General features: G+C 36.6%; 1 protein-coding gene across 2 annotated transcripts in view; it reads right to left on the bottom strand.

The window, feature by feature from the left end:
• Positions 1–18,999, bottom strand: part of PRKG1 (protein kinase cGMP-dependent 1) — a 1,351,832-nt gene that overhangs the window by 207,860 nt on the left and 1,124,973 nt on the right. For both annotated transcript variants that reach the window (XM_062214515.1, XM_062214514.1), the window contains exon 6: positions 15,762–15,839. In XM_062214515.1, the coding sequence (XP_062070499.1) occupies positions 15,762–15,839 (78 nt within the window). The remainder of the gene's footprint in view (positions 1–15,761; positions 15,840–18,999) is intronic.

Genomic DNA, 18,999 nt, shown 5'->3' with positions numbered 1-18,999 from the left:
CACTAATTTGCATGATGATGAGGCTTTTATAGATGCAGAAACGTCAGAGTCAGTATTCCTGAGATTCTGATCAATCTGTGTTCATCTAAGTAACTAAAACTCATTTCTTCTTTTTCCATAGTGTTCCTTATATGGGATTATATAATCCTTCTATAGATGTAAATGTGGGTTACTTCAAATTTTATTTTTGCCACATTTCAGTTTTGTTGTGCTAGAAAGAACATTACTCTGAACACTGTTATACATGTTTTCTGCTTGGTGTCCAAAGGTAAGACATCCAGTTATGTCAACACTTAGAAATGAAGAATAAAGTTATTAAATGTGTGCATCTTCAATTTTACTAGATAGTGATATACACTTGTCACAAACTTACATTCCTATCATCACTAGATAAAGTTCAGGTAATACTATGTTTTCATCAGCCTTTCAAATTGTCAGACTTTGATTTTTTTTTTCCAAGAAGCTGGGCATGAGGTAGCAATTTCCTGATTAAAGGAAGTAGAACTTTTTTTAATCGTATTCCTTAAGCCCCTTATGTGCTTTTATGATGCCTTGTCTGGTCATGTTTTCTGCTTCTTTTTCTGTTGGACTAATTCTTTTTTATTGTTGTTGATTCCAAATCCTATGATCTGTCTTTATACTATCTTAATGGTGCTTTCCTGAATACTAATTTCAACATAATTTCATTTAACCATGTTATTCTTTATTGTTTGTAGTTTTTAAAATACTATTCAAGAGATTCTTCTCTAACTTAAGTTTAAAGAAGTATTTCCTTAAATGTCTTCTGGTGGTTTTTTAATGTTTTTTTTTTTTTGGGGGGGGGGACTTTCCCTTTTACACATAAGTCTGAATTGACCTTTGTGTATGGTGTGAGGCAGACAGCCAATTTTATTTATGTCCATATTAATTACCCACTTTTGGTGTCAATATTGGCCATGTTGTCCTAAATCAGGTTTCCATACAATTGTGGATTTTGATCTGAAATATCTATTATATTATTCTGACATACTCATATTCGTCTGGTCCAACATCAAATCGAGGCCATATTTTCTTATCTTAATCTTGTAAGTCCTGAAAAACTACTAACTTCCAATGTGTTCCTCCTTCCTTTCTGATGTTCTGTCATGTCAGTCTACTGATATTTTAATATCTTAAATAAAATTTTCTTCTCAAAAGGTTGAACCTGGGGGTCAGCACGTGGTGTAGTAGGCTAAGCCTCCCACTATGATGTCAGCATCCCATATGGGCACTAGCTCATGTCCTGGCTGCTCCTCTTCTGATCCAGCTCTCTGCTTATGGACTGGGAAAGCAGTAGAATGGCCCAAGTGCTTGGGAGACCTGGAAGAAGCTCCTGGACCCTGGTTTCCAATCGGCCCAACTCCGGCTATTGTGGCCATCTGGGGAATGAACCAGTGAATGGAACACCTTTATCTGTCTCTACCTCTCTCTGTCTATAACTCTACCTCTCAAATAAATAAAAATCTATACTTTGTGTATTTCTGTGGGTGCAAACTGTTGAAATCTTTACTTAGTATATACCAAGTTGATCTTCTGTATATAAAGATAACTGAAAATGAATCTTGAGGAAGAATGGGGTGGGAGATGGGATGGTTGCGGGTGGGAGGGAGGTTATGGGGGGAAAAGCCGCTATAATCCAAAAGTTGTACTTTCAAAATGTATATTTATTAAACAAAAATTTAAAAAAAACTTGAACATATTTACTAGTTACATTTTTAGATACTTGATTTTGAACAATTAAAATTTTTAAACTAAATATTAGCAGTATTTAGAAATGCATATGAATTTTCTAATTATCATATGCTAAAACTGACTTTTATTCTATTTTTGGTATACAATTTCATAAACACATGTGTGTATGTTTCTAACTCCCAACAAAATCAGGTGCAGATCAACTGCATCATTCAAGAAACTCCCTCAAGCTATTTCTAGTCATATTCCCCCCAAGGTCGCCCTTAGGAACCAATGGTGTACTCTACACCAAACTAGTATTAACTTCTTAAAAATTCCATGTAAGTGGAAAAAATGTTAAGCTCTTAAGACTTATTTTTCTTACAGCACCATAGTTTTCAGATTCATTTTAAGTTGCTATGTGCTTCAACAATTCATGTTCTTTATCCTGAGCAGCATTCCACTGAATTAAATACCACAATGTGTTCAGCCATTTACTTATTCTGGCAATTTCCAGTCATTGGAAATTCTGAGTAGCTGCTCTGAACATTGACGTACAGTTTTTTGAATCAACTATATTGTCATTTCTCTAGGATAAGTACCATTTACATTGCTGGTAAATGTCAAATTGTTTTTCATAATGGCTTTATCATCTTGCATTCCAACTAACAACATATGAAGATTCCAGTTGCTCTACTTCTTCAGCAGTACTTGCTTTTATCAATACATATATATATATATATATATATATATATATATTTCATTTTAGCCATCTATAAAGCATCTCAGGATAATTTGGAATTTCCTAATAAGTAACATTATAAACATCTTTTCATGTGCATTGTCAACATTCTTATACCTTATTTGCAGACACATCTATTCAAGGCATTTGTCCATGTGTTAATGGAATAGTTTGGTTTTTTATTGTGATTTTTGAGTTTTCATTATAGAAACTCATAAAAATCCTTTTCCAGGCATGTAACTTGTAGATATATTTCCCAATAAGTACCTTGTGCTTCCATTTTCTTTGTTAAAACTTATTTTGATTTATTTGAAAGGCAGAGCAACTGCATTGGGCTGGGTCAAGTGAAAGCTAGGAGTCTACAACTCCACTGTGGGTAGCAAGGACTCAAGTACTTGAGCTTCACCTGTAGGCTTCCAGGCGCATTTTCAAGAAGCTGAAAATGGACACATAGTCTGGACTTAAAACCAGGAATTCCCATATGGACTGTGGGTGTCACAAGCAGCATATTAACTGCTGCACCAAATACCTACCCAATCTTTCCATTTTGTTAAAAATGTATGAGTTGGGCCTTTGGTGTGATGTCTGGCAACCTTTCACCTAACCCCAAATCATAAAGATTTCCTAACATATGTTTTAGAATTTTATATTTTACCTTTAAATCTACTGTCAATTTTTATTTAATTTTCTGTAGGACATAAGTGTAGGTCAAAGTCCACTTATTTTTGTCTGAGTTATCACAACATTTGCTCCAGCACCATCTGTTGAGAAGATCTGTTTCTCCATGGGTTATTATCATTCACTGACTACTCTTTCACCATTAAGTATGTTAACTGTACACTTGTTATAGATGGCATTTATGAGATTCAGGAATTTATCTTATACTCTGTTTGCCAAGAATTTTTATTATGACTATTATATTTACCAAATGATTTCACTGCATGATTGACATAATAAAGTGATTTTTCTATTTTTAAATTTTTAAAATCTATCTAAGAGGAACAAATTTCATATATAGAGTTTTAAGACCATAATAATTTCCACCCTGCCTCCTTTCTTATTTTTAATTTTTACAATGGCATACTTTCAATTTATTTTATAATCACAAGCTTAATCCTCCACTAAATAAAGAATTCAGCAAGTAGTAAGTAGAAAAACCTCTGTCCCTCAAGAGTATAGACAAGGGCTATAAACAGTAATCAAATCTCAAAATGTCAATTTTACTCACATATATTACTTTTTTTGTACTCTGTATTAGTTACCACATATCAGGGAAAACATATTTGTCTTTTTTGGACTGGCTTGTTTCACTATGCATAATGGTCTTCAATAATATCCATTTTATTGCAAAAGATAGGATTTCATTCTTTTTTACAGCTGAGTAGCATTCCATTGTGGATATATGACACAATTTCTTTATTCAGTCATCAGTTGATGGGCATCTGGGTTCACTTCACATCTTAGCTGTTGTGAATTGAGCTGCTATAAACCTGGGGGTAGAGATAATTTCATATGCTGATTTCATTTCCTTTGGGTGAATACACAGGAATGGGATGGCTCGGCCATATAGTTAACCTTCTTTTTTTAGATTTCTGAGGAATCTCCAGACTGTCTTCAAAAGTGGTTTACACTCTGACCAACAGTGTATGATTGTACCCCTTTCCCCACATCCTCACCAGCATTTTTTAAAAATTTTTTTAGATGATTGCCATTCTAACTGGGGTGAGGTGAAACCTCATTGTGGTTTTGACTTGCATTTCGACAGCTAGTGATCCTGAGCATCTTTTCATGTGTCTGTTGGCCATCTGTATTTCATCCTTTGAAAAATGCCTGTCCAAATCCTTAGGCCCTTTCTTAGCTGGATTGTTCATTTTATTGTCCTTGAGTTTCTTGAGCTCCTTATTTATCTTGGATAATTTTCTCCTCTTATGTTGGCTGCTTCTTTCCTTTTTGGGTGTTTCCTTTGCCGTGCAGAAGTTTCTTAGTTTGATGTAATCCCATTTGTCTATTTTTATCTTTCATTGCCTGGGCTTTTCGGGTCTTATCCAAGAAATTTTTGCCTACACCAGTGTCTTGCAGTGTTTCCCCTATGTTTTCCTCTAGTAGTTTGATGGTTTCAGGTTGTAGATTTAGATCCTGGATCCATTGTGAATTGACTTTTCTGTAGAGTGTAACATAGGGGTCTTGTTTCATACTTCTGTATGCAGAGGTCCAATTTCCTTTATTTTTTTAAAGATTTTATTTATTTATTTGACAGGTAGAGTTAAAGACAGTGAGACAGAAAAAGAGATAGGTCTTCTTTCCGTTGGTTCACTCCCCAAATGGCCGCAATTGCCGGAGTTGCGCCCATCCGAAGCCAGAAGCCAGGTGCTTCTTCCTGGTCTCCCAGGTGGGTGCAGGGGTCCAAGGACTTGGGCCATCTTCTACTGCTATCCCAGGCCATAGCAGAGAGCTGGACTGGAAGAGGAGCAACCGGGACTAGAACCCCTGCCCATTTGGGATGCCAGTGCCACAGGTGCATCACGGCGCTGGCTCCGAGATCCAATTTTCCCAACACCAATTGTTGAAGAAACTGTGCTTTGCCCAGGGAGTGAGTTTAGCTAGTGTGTCAAAGATTAGTTGGTTGTAGATGAATGGATTCATTTCTGGGGTCTCTGATCTATTCCATTGACCCACGAGTCTATTCCTCTGCCAGTACCAGGCTGTTTTGATCTAGGTAATGAAACCACTATACTGTGTAACACTAGGACTGTAACAATTTGTTCTAAATTTCTTGGTGCCACTGGAATCTACCTGAGGAACACAGGGAAAAACCCACTTGCATTCCACCTCTCTGGTCACCCTGCAGGACTAGAACAGGGTTCAGTTCACATCCTCTAGTCCTGGGACTAGGGCTATTATAAGCCACAGCACCAGTTGGACTCTACTAGCAAAATCTGAGAAAAAGTCCATGCACATCACACAGTCCTGTAGCCACAACAATTGGTGCCACAAGCTCCAGCAACACTCAGGTACATGTGCATATACATACACACACACAAAGATCAAGGGGCCAGCGTTGTGGTGTGGTAGGTATAGCCACAGACTGCAATGCTGTCATCCCATATGGGTGCTAGTTTGAGTCCCAGCTGCTCCACTTCCAATCCAGCTCCCTGCTAAAGCTTCTGGGAAAGCAGCAGAAGACAGCCCAAGTCCTTGGGCCCTGCACTCACATGGGAGACCTGGAAGAAGCTCCTGGCTCCTGGCTTTGATTTGGCCCAACACTGGCTGTTGTGGCCATTTGGGGATTAAACCAGCAAATAGAATATCTCTCTCTCTACCTGTCAAATAAATAAAAATAAATCTTTTAAAAAATGTGATATTTAGGAATAAATTAACCAAAGAAGTGAAAAATCTCTACAATGAAAAGTATCAAACGTTGATAAAAGAAACCATCAAGGACACACACAAAAATGGAAAGATATTCCTTGCTCATGGATCAGAAGACTCAATATCACTAAAATGTCTCTACTACTTAATGCAATATACAGATTAAATGCAATCCCTACAAAAATCTAATGATATTCTTTACAGAATTAGAAGAAGCAATCCTAAGAATCATACAGAATCATAAGACACTGAATAGCCAAAGCAATCCTGAACAAGTATTATCAAGCTGGAAATATCACAATGCCTGACTTCAAAGTATACTACAAAGCTATAGTAATTAAAACAGCATGATACTGGCATAAAAACTGATATATAGATCAATGAAACAGAATAGAGAACACAGAAGGTAATCCATATATATACAGCCAACTAATTTTTGACAGACATGCTCAGACCATACAGTGGAGTAAGAATAATTTCTTCAACAAATGGTGCTGGTAAAACTGGATTTCTATATGCAGAAGACGGAAATTAGACCCATATCACTCACCATATTGCTATTCAATATAGTCCTGGAAGTTTTAGCCAGAGCCATTAGGCAAGAAAAAGAAATCAAAGAGATACAAATTGGTAAGGAGGAAGTTAAAGTCTCCCTATTTGCAAAAGACATGATTCTATATATAGGGGATCTAAAAAACTCCATTAAGAGATTATTGGAACTCATGGAAGAGTTTGGTAAAGTAGCAGAATATAAAATCAATACACAAAAATCAACAGCCTTTGTATACACAATGCCATGGTTGAGAAAGAACTTCTAAGATCAACCCCATTCACAATAGCTTCAAAAACAATCAAATACCTTGGAATAAATTTAACCAAGGATGTCAAAGATCTCTACGATGAGAATTACAAAACACTAAAGAAAGAAATAGAAGATACAAAAAAGTGGAAAAATCTTCCATGTTCGTGGATTGGAAGAATCAATATCACCAAAATGTCCATTCTTCCAAAAGCAATTTACAGATTCAAAGCGATACCAACCAAAAATACCAAAGACATTCTTCTCGTATCTGGAAAAAATGATGATTAAATTCATATGGAAACACAGGAGACCTCAAATAGTTAAAGTAATCTTACACAACAAAAAACAAAAACATCACAATACCATATGTCAAGACATATTACAGGGTAGTTAAAATCAAAACATCCTGGTACTGGAACAAAAATAGATGGACCCTAATCCACTGTTGGTGGGAACGCAAATTGGTAAAATCACTATGGAAGACAGTTTGGGGATACCTCAGATATAGGAATATAGTCCTACCATATGACACAGCCATCCCACGCCTTGGAATTTACCCAAGGGAAATGCAATCAGTAAATAAAGGAGTTATCTGCACCTCCATGTTTATTGCAGCTCAATTCACAATAGCTAAGACATGGAATCAGCCTAAATGCCCATCAACATAAGACTGGATAATGAAATTATGGGATATGTGCTCTATGGAATATTACACAGAGGTAAGACAGACAGAGAAAAAAAGAAGAGAAAGAAAGAAAAAAAGAAGAGAAAGAAAGAAAGAAAGAAAGAAAGAAAGAAAGACAGGAAGGAAGGAAGGAAGGAAGGAAGAAATCTGGTTATTTGCAACAAAATGGATGAATCTGAAAAACATCATACTTGGTGAAATAAGCCAGTCCCAAAGGGACAAATACCATATGTTCTTCTGGATCTGTGACAACAGAGCACCTAAAAGGAAACTTGTAGAAGTGAAATTGACACTATGAGAAACAATGACTTGAACAGCCCTTGTCTTGACTGTCAAAGAACAGTTTATTATCTTATTTTTTTTACTTTCTTTTTCTACTTAATACCACTGGTTGAACTCTTCACTTAACACGGAATTATTATAGGTGTATAAATCCAATTGAAAATAGATCCCAGTAAAAAATAAGAATCAGACCAAGAGAGGGAGGAGCTGTACAGTTCGGCACACATTTCCACAGATTTACCCCTAAGGGTAAAACTAAAAACTTGCCATGGGACTCCTAATCCCATTAAGCAGGATGGTATTAATACCATATTACATGTTAAAGTGATTATATTAAGTGTGTAACTGATCTTATAGATAGGATTAAGTGTAAAAGGAATCACATAAATAAGACCAAGTGTCTGGTAACAACAATAGATAGAATTAAAAAGTAGAGAATGTTCCAACATGGAAAGCAGTCCACATAGCAGACTCATAGAATGGCAAACGCCCTGAACAGCACTCTGACCTGAGATTCAGCACTCAAGGAATTCAAATCTGGCTGAAAAGCCCATGATAGCATTTCAGGCATGGAAAGCCAAGAGACTGGCAAAAAATGATTTACATGAAGGTTTTTTGTGAGACCCCAGTGGAAAGAAGGAGCTATCAAAGAAGGATGTACTTTTCTCTGAAGGGAGAGGACTTCCACTTTGATTATGGCCCTGTCTAAATATTGATGGAGTTCCTGGACTCAAAAGCCTTCCATAGCCTTGGCAGCTCTTATCAAGAACCTCAGGTGATCACTGACATCATAAATAAGAGTGTCAATTGTTAAGTTAACAGGAGTCATTGTGCACTTGCTCCCCATGTAGGACCTCTGTCCTTAGTGAGTTGTACCGTGAGAATTAACCGTAAAACTTGTTTTCAAACAGTACTTTATACTTTGTGTGTTGGTGTGGGTGCAAATTGTGGAAATCTTTCCTTACTATAGAGTTAATCTTCTAAGGTTAATTAAAAACAAATCTTAATAAAGAATGGGATGAGAGAGGGAGTAGGAGGTGGGACGAGAGTAGGACTGGAAGGGTGGGTATAGGGGGAAGAACCACTATATTCCTAAAGCTGTACCTATGAAATTTGTGTTCATTAAATTAAAACTTTCTTTAAAAAATAACTCAAGGTTTATCAAAGATCTAAATTTAAGACTTGAGACTATGAAGTTGCTGGAAAGAAATATAGGGGAAACAGTCTAAGAGGACACTGGCATAGGGGATGACTTCCTGGACAAGACCCCCAAAGCACAGACAACAAAAGCAAAACTAAACAAATGGAACCGTAACAAATCTTTTTGCATTGCAAGGGAAACAATCAATCTTTTGCATTGCAAAGGAAACAATCAATACAGTGAAGAGACAGTCAACAGAATGGGAAAGAATATTTGCAAAACAAAGCTGAGAAAGGATTAATATCCTGAATATATTAGCAACTTAAAAAATTGATCAACAAAACAACCAATCCAATTGAGAAATGGGCAAAGTACTTTGATAGATGTTTCTCAAAAGAAGAAACACAAATGGCCAACAAATATATGAAAAAATGCTCATTATCACTAGCCAACAGGGAAATGCAAATCAAAACCACAATGCCTATAAAAATGGTTAAAATCCAAAACAAAGAGAATAACAAATGCTGGTGAGGACGTGGACAAAGGGGAACACTTATACACTGTTGGAAGGAATGTAAATTAGTGCACTCACAGTGGAAAATAGGGTGGAGATGTCTTTGAAAACTACAAATAGACTTGCCATATGATCTAGTAATCCTACTACTGGGTAAATACCCAAAAGACTTGAACACAGGGTATCAAAGAGACACCTGCACCACCTTGTTCATAGCACCACTGCTCACAATAGCTAAACAATGGATTCAACCCAGATGTCCATCATCAGATGATTGGAGAAGAAAATGTGACATACATATACACAGTAGAATATTATTCAACTATAAAAAGAAATGAAATTCTATCATTTGCAGGAAAATGGGCACAACAGGAGGACATCCTGTTGAGTGAAATAAACCAGACCCAGAAAAACGAATACCACATGTTCTCCATTGCATTGGGGAACTAAAATTTAGAAAACACAAAAAATAAAAGAAGAAATGTTTGTGCAAACCAGTATTGCTGCAAATACAGTTTTGTACAAGTTTGTTTTAGACCTTTGTCACATCAACGGTTAATATACCACGATAGTTCTAATGATCTGTGATTACATTAAAATTTACTGCATATGGGTGAATTGGTCATTTTTACATTCAATTATTGTTCATGCCATTGTTTATATTCCCACTAGGATGTTTTTGATTTCTACTTATTAAACTTCTTATTGGGTAAAGCATTAATCCTTTTTTACTGCACTGTAAATTTAAAATATGCTATCTGAAAAACTGGAAAAATTCATAGGTAGAATGAAAAGGAGAGGGGAGGAGGTAGGAAGGAAATATCATTATGTTCTTATGACTATACCTACAAATCACACTGAATCTGTTAAAAACAAATTAAAATAAGAAATATAAAAAACAAAGAGAAATGTACTGAACAGTGCTGATCTAGTAAAACTCATTAATTTCACTAATATATTTGCTTCAATACAGAATTTTTAACAAACTGAAATCTATAAATAATATTTCTTCATTTGAAGATATTAGTTATAAATCTTAATTCAATAGTTGGGATGTCTATAACCACACTAAAGAGAAGTGGTGAAAATGTGCCTCCTTACCTTATTCTTCAGAGGTAGGGACATTAAAATATTTATAACATCATTTGCTGGCCATACAAAATTATCAACTTAAAAATTAGTCTGCTATAGATTTACTGAATTTCAAGTCCTGCCTGTGGTTGCCTTGGCAGAGCCAGGTCAAAAGATATTGGTGGTCTTATAGGACCCGCAGGCTGGGCTTCCTCATGCCTAAAGGAAACATCTGTCACTCTGTATATACATAAAGATAGATGTACATATACAAATAACATTTTCATAAGAGTATTTTCTTTATGTAAAAACACTGAATGTTGTGTTAAACGAATATGTTTAAACACTTGTTAATTCTAATCAGCAAAGCCATATGACTTTAAAACAGTATTTAAGAGACAAGAACTTTTGAATCACACTTTTTCCAATGCTAGCATATAAACCAGATTAATGACAACAAGAAAAACCCAAATGCATTTGAATGATTATTGAAACTCTGAAACTTTCCCTACCAATTCTGTTCAATTTTAATTCAACTTACTTATGGAGACAGAGTTCATTTTCTGATGCAAGGCAACCTCAGGGACATACTCAGCATTCTTTGAGCTTTTTTGTTCATAGTTGGGGGAAGAAGTTACGTTTCTAGGCAACTGGAACGGACCTATTAAAGTTCAGAGAACCAGCTCAGCTTCTACCCGAGGCTACACCAGGTACTTCAGACATCACTGCCATAAGAATTCTGCCTCAAGTACTGGAAATATCCTGGTGTAGATCTAGTGGGGGGGAGTTATTTCAAACTTTATTTCATAATGTTTCTCTCTTTGTGTGGATTTTTTTTTAAGATTTTTATTTATTTATTTGGCAGGTAGAGTTACAGACAGTGAGAGAGAAAGAGACAGAGAGAAAGGTCTTCCTTCCGTTGGTTCACTGCCCAAATGGCCTCCACGGCCGGAACTACACCGATCTGAAGCCAGGAGCCAGGAGCTTCTTTCCTGGTCTCTCACTCAGGTACAGGGGCCCAAGTACTTGGGCCATCCTCCACTGCCCTCCTGGGCCACAGCAGAGAGCTGGACTGGAAGAGGAGCAGCCAGGTCTCGAACCAGCGCCCATATGGGATGCCGCCGCCACAGGTGGAGGAGTGAGCCACGGTGCCAGCTCCCATGTGTGGATGTTCTTAATGGAAGAATAAAAAATTGTTTTACACTATGACAAGTGGAACTAAACAAAGGGAAATCCACTTATATCTCTCCAGCCGCCTGGTCTATGTCTATTTCTATCTCACAGCATTTTCTAAGAAAAACCAAGTTCAAAACAGAGGGATAGACCAATGGAACAGAATAGAATCTCCAGAAATCAATCCAAGCATCTACAACCAACTTATCTTTAACAAAAGAGCTAAAATCAATCCCTGGAGCAAGGACAGTCCCTTCAACAAATGGAGCTGTGAAAACTGAATCTCCACATGCAGATGTATGAAACTAGACCCCTACCTTTAGACCCCTACCTTACACTTTATATAAAAATCCACTTGCAATGGATCAAACACCTAAGTCCACAACCAGATACCATCAATTTACTTGAGAATATTGGCAAAACCCTGCAAGACATTGGCATAGGCAAACATTTCTTGGAAAAGACCCAGATGCACAGGGAGTCAAAGTCAAAATTGAGAAATAAGATTACATAAAGCTGTGACACTTCAGCACTGCAAAAGAAACACTCAGTAAAGTGAAGAGGCGATCAAAAGAATGGGAGAAAATATTTGCAAACCATGCAACTGATAAAGGGTTAATATCCAGAATCAATGAAGAGCTCAAGAAATTCAACAACAAAACAATCCAGTTAAGAAATAGCAAAGGACTATTAGGAGCATTAAGCAAAAGTTAGTTAAGAAAGGGCAAAGGACTTGAGCAGGCATTTTTTCGAGAGGAAATTCAAACGGCCAACAGACACTTGAAAAAATGTTCAGGACCACTAGCCACCAGGGAAATGCAAATCAAAACCACAATGAGGTTTCACCTCACCCCAGTTAGAATGGCTCTCATATAGGAGTCAACAAAAGAAAATTGCTGGTGAGGAGATGGAGGAAAAGGTACCCTACTCCACTATTGATGAGAATGTAAACTGATGCGCACTGTGGAAGGCAGTACGGAGATACCTCAGAAATCTGAATATAGTCATACCATATGATCCAGCCATCCCACTACTGGGAATGTACCCAAAGGAAATGAAATCAGTATATGAAATGGTTATCTGTACCCCCCATGTTTATTGCAGCTCAATTCACATTAGCTAAGATATGGAATCAACCCAGATGTCCATCAACTGAAGACCGGATAAAGAAATTACAGTGTATGTATACTACAGAGTTGTATTCAATTGTAAAAACAAAAACAAAAACATGAAATGATTTCTCTTGCCACAAAAGAGATGCAACTGGAAACCATTATACTTAGTGAAATAAGCCAGTCCTAAAAAGACAGGTATCATGGGTTTTCCCTGATGAGGAGTAATTAATAGAGTATCTAAAATATAATGTACTGGAGTGAAATAGACATTTTGAGATTTCATGATTGTTTACAGCACTTGTCTCTTTGGTTGAAGAACAGTGTTTTTTTTGTGTGTGTTTTTTTTTTCTTCATACTCTTTGTTGAATGCTTTTATTTAGTGTAGGATAAACCTTACCATCATTAAGTAAACTGAAAGTAGATCTCTGTAAAAATTATGAGTGGGAATGGGAGAGGGAGAAGGAAGAAGGGTTGGAGTGTGGGTGGGAGGGAGTACTGGGGAGGGAAGTGTCACTATGTTCCAAAATCTGTATATATGAAATAGAGGTAACTTGTATAACTTAAACAATTTTTTAAAAAAATAATAAAATGAAGTTCATTATGATGAAATTTTTTGAAATCCATTCATGTGCAATTTCTTCAAAAAGTTTCTATAGAAAATATGTATTATCACAAAAACTGCATGGGTTTCTATCTTTTGCACCAAGATAATCATGTCCTTTAATTCAAAAAAATGAAATAAAATAAAAACATTTCTTTCTTAAAAAATATTAAGTTCAGTGGTAATAAGTGCTTTATGCTTCCTTACATGCATATGAAAAAGATTTTTATCAGTATTAACGAACCAAAACATACAGTTTTAGAAAATTCCAACTCTGCCACTTTGCCTGCCAACCTGAACTTCCTTTTTATTATTCATCTGTTCCCTTTTCATTATAAGTAGGACCCAATTATCCTTATCTCTGCTTTTTAATGGTTAATATGAGTAGAAGGATCTCTACATTAATGTTAGAATTAATAGTTTCTATATTAATCTGTAATATGTTAGTTATTATGTAAGGGATATAATTAGGAATCATAGTGACTAACTTGCATAACCTGAATAACTAAGTTAGAAAATATTCATGCCTAGTTTTTAAAAAATCTTGAATGTAACAACAAAACCTAAGAGATTATTACTACTTCTCTTCTAGAATCCCACAGTGCTGTGAAATATTGCCACAGGAATCAGATACCATGGTATACTCTCCACTTACACATATTATAGAACTCATACAGCAGAACCACTAATGCACCTGTGTTCATCTGACTATTTACAAACCTCTACTTCTTTCAGACAAAGCTAGAGAGTTTACAATAACAGGTCCGAAATCCATATTAACAGCGAGAAATATCCCTCATGACAGCAAAGAACCTGCAATGTAGTAAAAATAAACCCAGATCTTTGGGACAAAAAGTCTCCTTGTGACCAATCAAATCATTTACGTGCACAAGGATTTCCAATTTTCCCTGTTTCTTTTGTCAATGTTAATCAATAAAACAGTAAATGATGAGCTTCAACAACTTACCAACAAACCACAAATTATTGTTTTCTTTAGAAAACACAAGATAAAATTTAATGTAACTGTGGTCAGACATGTCATTTCATATTATCTTTTAAAAAGCCAGTCCTTTAATTATTATTTCTATCCCAGGTTTTCAGAGATTAGTCAAAGGAAAAGGCATGATAATAGGAAAAATATATACCATTGGTGTAAATATTGACATGTGTTTACATGTGTTTATTCTCAACTCAAAGTCAGTTCAAAGAAGATTATCTAAGATGTGATATAACAAGACGGAGTTTTTCACATATCCCGATTAGTGTAGTTTTGTAAATCACTCTGCTGTAAAATACTAGATTTAGTCACTTTGTTAATTTTGAGGAAATAAATTTACTTCATTTTTAAAATGACAATCATAAAAATGAAAACCTACATATAAATCTTCTTCTACCTACATTTCCTTCCTCATCTCTTCCTATACTTAATATGCACAAAGATAGAAATGCTTTGTAAGAATACCTAGTGATTTTAAATTAAGTTCAAGGGGCCAGTGCTGTGGCACAGTGGGTTAACACCCTGGCCTGAAGTGCCGGCATCCCCTATGGGCACTGGTTCTAGTCCTGGCTGCTCCACTTCCGATCCAGCTCTCTGATATGGCCTGGGAAAGCAGTAGAAGATGGCCCAAGTGCTTGAGCCCTTGCACCCACGTGGGAGACCTGGAAGAAGCTCCTGGCTCCTGGCTTCGGATCGGCACAGCTCTGGCGTTATGGCCAATTGTGGAGTGCACCAGCGGATGGAAGATCTTTCTCTTTGCCTCTCCTCTCCTCTCTCTCTGTGTAACTCTGGCTTTCAAATAAATAAATAAATCTTTAAAAAAATTTAAGTTCAAATCACAGGTTATAGTGCAGTGACATAAATGCAAAAATTTTATGGCTTTGCTATTAAAAGAAATTCAAAATGCATTTAAATATTCAAATCTTAGAGCATTAATTTAGGTAAGTTTCCATTTTATAATTCTCTATTTCTTGGTTTTGAAATACAATTCATAATATATTCATACCTGAAAAATTAATATAAGGAATAAAATATGATTTTTTATTCAAATCCACTTTCCACCACTTCCACTTCAATTTACCCCTTTTAGTAGCTTGAGTATTCATTCATGATTTCTTCATAAAGCTACAATAAAACATGAATATGTTTGTATCTTTATTGCCCTCATGGTGTTCCACAGTTTGCTTAAGGCCACTCAAGTGAGTCAAGTGTCACCATGACTTCCAACTTGGGCCGTCTGATTTCAAATCCAGATGTTTCACTGCAGCCATCTTATTGCTCCTCATGTGTGGATGGATTTTTTTTTAAGTGACCTTAGTATCATTTGCATGACTTTAATTGTGGACATCTTCCAATTCATGCAGACACATCAGTGGCATCTAGTATTATGATCATCACACTATAGCTTAATTACTGATCTTCAAAAATCACTGTTCTTCCCCCTGTATCATTTCTCAGGAGATATATTTTTAAATATTTCGGCCAGTGTCAGAAGAGGGAAAGACCAAGATAGTAAGAGAGGGCACAGCTGCTCCTGCAGGATGCCTGCTGCATCACTCTCTCATGCCACCAAAGCTTACCTTTCCTTTGCTGATGATAAAGAAGGTGTCTCCTCTTGCACCTTGTCTGATAATATATTCCCCATTTTCATAGTGGGTCTGAAATACAGAAACAATACCAGAAATAATTAAGGAAGGAGTCATTCACCAGTTAAATCTCTTAAATATCAACTCCAGATATGCATTTATCCAGGTGGAATTTTACCCAAACTCAGAAACCATTATGGCTTCAGAATGAACAGACAATAAACACAATAATGCAAAGATGCCACATCTGTAATGCTCATGGTAAAAATTAGTTTTTTGTTAACCATGGTTACCCTACTGTGCTACAGAACATTAGAAGTTATTCCTCATATTCATTTACGCTTCTATACTTATTAGCCATCCTGTCTCCATCCCTTCTTCCCTCATACCCCTCCTAGGCGCTAATAACCACCACTCTACTCTCCCGTTGGGATCAATTTTTTAGCTACTACATATGTGAGGGACAGCATGCATTATTTGTTTTTCTGTGTCTGACTTACTTGACTAAACAATACTCTCCAATCCCATCCATGTTACTGCAAATGGCAGCATTTCACACTTATGAATAAATAGTATTTCCTTGTGTGTATAAACCATTATTATCCATTCATCCATTGATGAACACCTATGTTGCCTATTTCCCAAAAGACAGTATGGAGAATTTTTAATGTTCCTAACACCAAGATACGATGAATGCATGAAGTGATGGGTAAGTCATTTATGCTGATCAGATCACTGCACACTGTGTACATGTATGGATGAATCACACTATACTCCATAAATATGCAAATCAATCTGCATCAATTAAAAACATAAATATATTTTAAAATAAATAATAAAACATCTTAATGTCACTTTCTGGGTGATTATCTTTATAACTCTAAATTCATTCACTTCAATTGCTCGAGAAAAATATTCTTTCCCATAAACTGAAGATGAAATAAAACAATATGATGGCTAAGGAAACTTGTTGTTTATTATTTTGTCATTTTTGCATTTGGTTGGGTTTAGTACTCTCATCTAATACCTTCCTTAGAAATTACTGTGGTATCTAGAGATCTTTATTTGAAATTGTGTTGATTTTTAGTGTGGGTTAGTTGACCCTAGATACTTTTTAGGGCACTATTTCATGCTTTAATGTCCTTGCTGGAGTAATTTAGATTTGGCCCTGTCAAACGGAATGTCTTAACTTTATGGGTTGAATTCTGGTCCAGCATCTGTAAGCTCATAAACCACTAAATGCAAATGAGGTGTCAGGTAAGGCTGCAAAAAGCTTATCACAGTCAACGGTCGGTACCCTGACTCAGACCTCCCCACAAAGTCCATTCCCAGGGTGAAGATTATTCCTCTATAAGGACAGGTGGGAGAAAGCATATTGTTAGGTGAGGAGGTAAAACAGAAAACGTGATGGCACCACCTGGCCCCGGCCCTGGCCCTCTCTGAAATTCAGTAGAAGAGCAAGTCTTGGGACAGAAAACATGACCCAGCACACTCCTTGGGAAAGAGACTTCATAGTTTACACACAATGTCCATTAGGCCAATACCTGGTTTTTCATCTTTGTACTTCAGTACCATTTTTCTTAGCAGTTTATTCACTCCTAATACTTGACACTGAGAATATGCATTATTTTCTTTATATAGTTAGAAAGATTATTCACTACCCAGTCTGTTATTTTTTTTCACTCAATAGTAAATAAATATCCCAGTAACTAGTTTTTTTAAATAAAAAACTTCTTCCCAATTCTCTTCTCTCAATCTCAACCACCAAAGAGTATGGAATGTACCTTTCAAGACATCTTTTCCTATGTTGTAAATGCATCACTTGTTTCAAACCAGGCTTTTAAAAATAAGTAAATAAATAAATAAGATGCACTTTCCATGAACTTTTTGAATGCCCTCATCTACAATGATTTCAAAATATTTTTTCAGCAAAGTAAACTATATTCATTTCATTTTTGTGAACTATTGAAGTCTTTTCATATATCCATACAACTACTTCCAAATAAAATGACAATTATAGAATATACATTCTTAAACTGATTTATTCCATTTAATAAGGTATTAATGTTTGTCAGATCTCACTGCATTCGAATGGGAAGATCTTCATAACATGCAGATTTGAAACATAAAATTTCAATGTGGTAAGCCTGGGCTTCAGCAGAAGTCAGCTTGTGAAGAGCCCTGGCAGCTCTGCCAGCCTAGAGTTGGATCACTGGAAATGGACCTGCCCTGGAGTCGAAGGATGCCCAGGTCAGAGCCACAGATCTTATTGGTTCTAAGCTGAAAAACCCTTCACTCAGCCCAACTTCCAAAGTGACCACTGCAGCTGAGGATATGGTCAAGTAGGGTCAGCAACATTGCAGGCAGAACTGTAAATTTCTTGTTAGAGATGCCACCTGCCTTTACTTGGCCAGCTCTCCTCCCAGGCCAGCCAAGTAATGAAAGTCAACAGAGTGCCTTCCCCTAGGAGGTTCACACCTCCCTTAGGATATACCCCATGTGAAGAGATAGATAGGTCTGGGCCTCTTAACTTACAAGGCCTAAAGCCCAACAGATTATTATCAAGCCCCTTCTGTCAGGTTCTAGTTGCCTCTCAATCAGAAAACTTAATTGTAGCTTAGACAGTACCTTTCTTAGCTCCTCTAATAATGATTGTGTCCTTTGTTCTAGACCCTGTCTAGTGCACTTGGGCCTCATTCCTTTGTAATCATAACCTCTACCACCAATGGCTCTACTCCCAACCTGTGTGTACTGATGGTCCTCTTCCCCACTTAATGCTGTATAATTGTTCAGACCTGGTTAATGCCGCTCTTAGGATCATTGGTTACTATCCTCACTCTGTCTTTTATGACCTTGTCTAAATATGATCAGAGTCGGCAAACTTGGAAGGCTTCCATAGCCTTGGCAACTCATGACGACAGCCTAGGATGGTTACTGGCGCCATAAACTAGAGTGTCAATTTGTTGGGTCAACAACAGGAGCCACTGTGCACTTGCTCCTCATGTGGGATCTCTGTCCTTAATGTACTGTACATTTTGATTTAATGCTATAACTAGTACTCAAACAGTATGTTTCACTTTGTGTTTCTATGTGGGTGCAAACTGTTGAAATCTTTATACTAAATTGATCTTCTGTATATAAAGAGAATTGAAAATGAATATTGATGTGAATGGAAGGCGAGTGGGAGAGGGGAGGGTTGTGGGTGGGAGGGAAGTTATGGGAGGGGGAAGCC

The sequence above is a fragment of the Lepus europaeus genome, chromosome 17 (assembly GCF_033115175.1).
Source record: "Lepus europaeus isolate LE1 chromosome 17, mLepTim1.pri, whole genome shotgun sequence".
Taxonomy (NCBI): domain Eukaryota; kingdom Metazoa; phylum Chordata; class Mammalia; order Lagomorpha; family Leporidae; genus Lepus; species Lepus europaeus.
The sequence above is the reverse complement of the archived record's forward strand: the minus strand, read 5'-3'. Positions and strand labels throughout refer to the sequence as shown.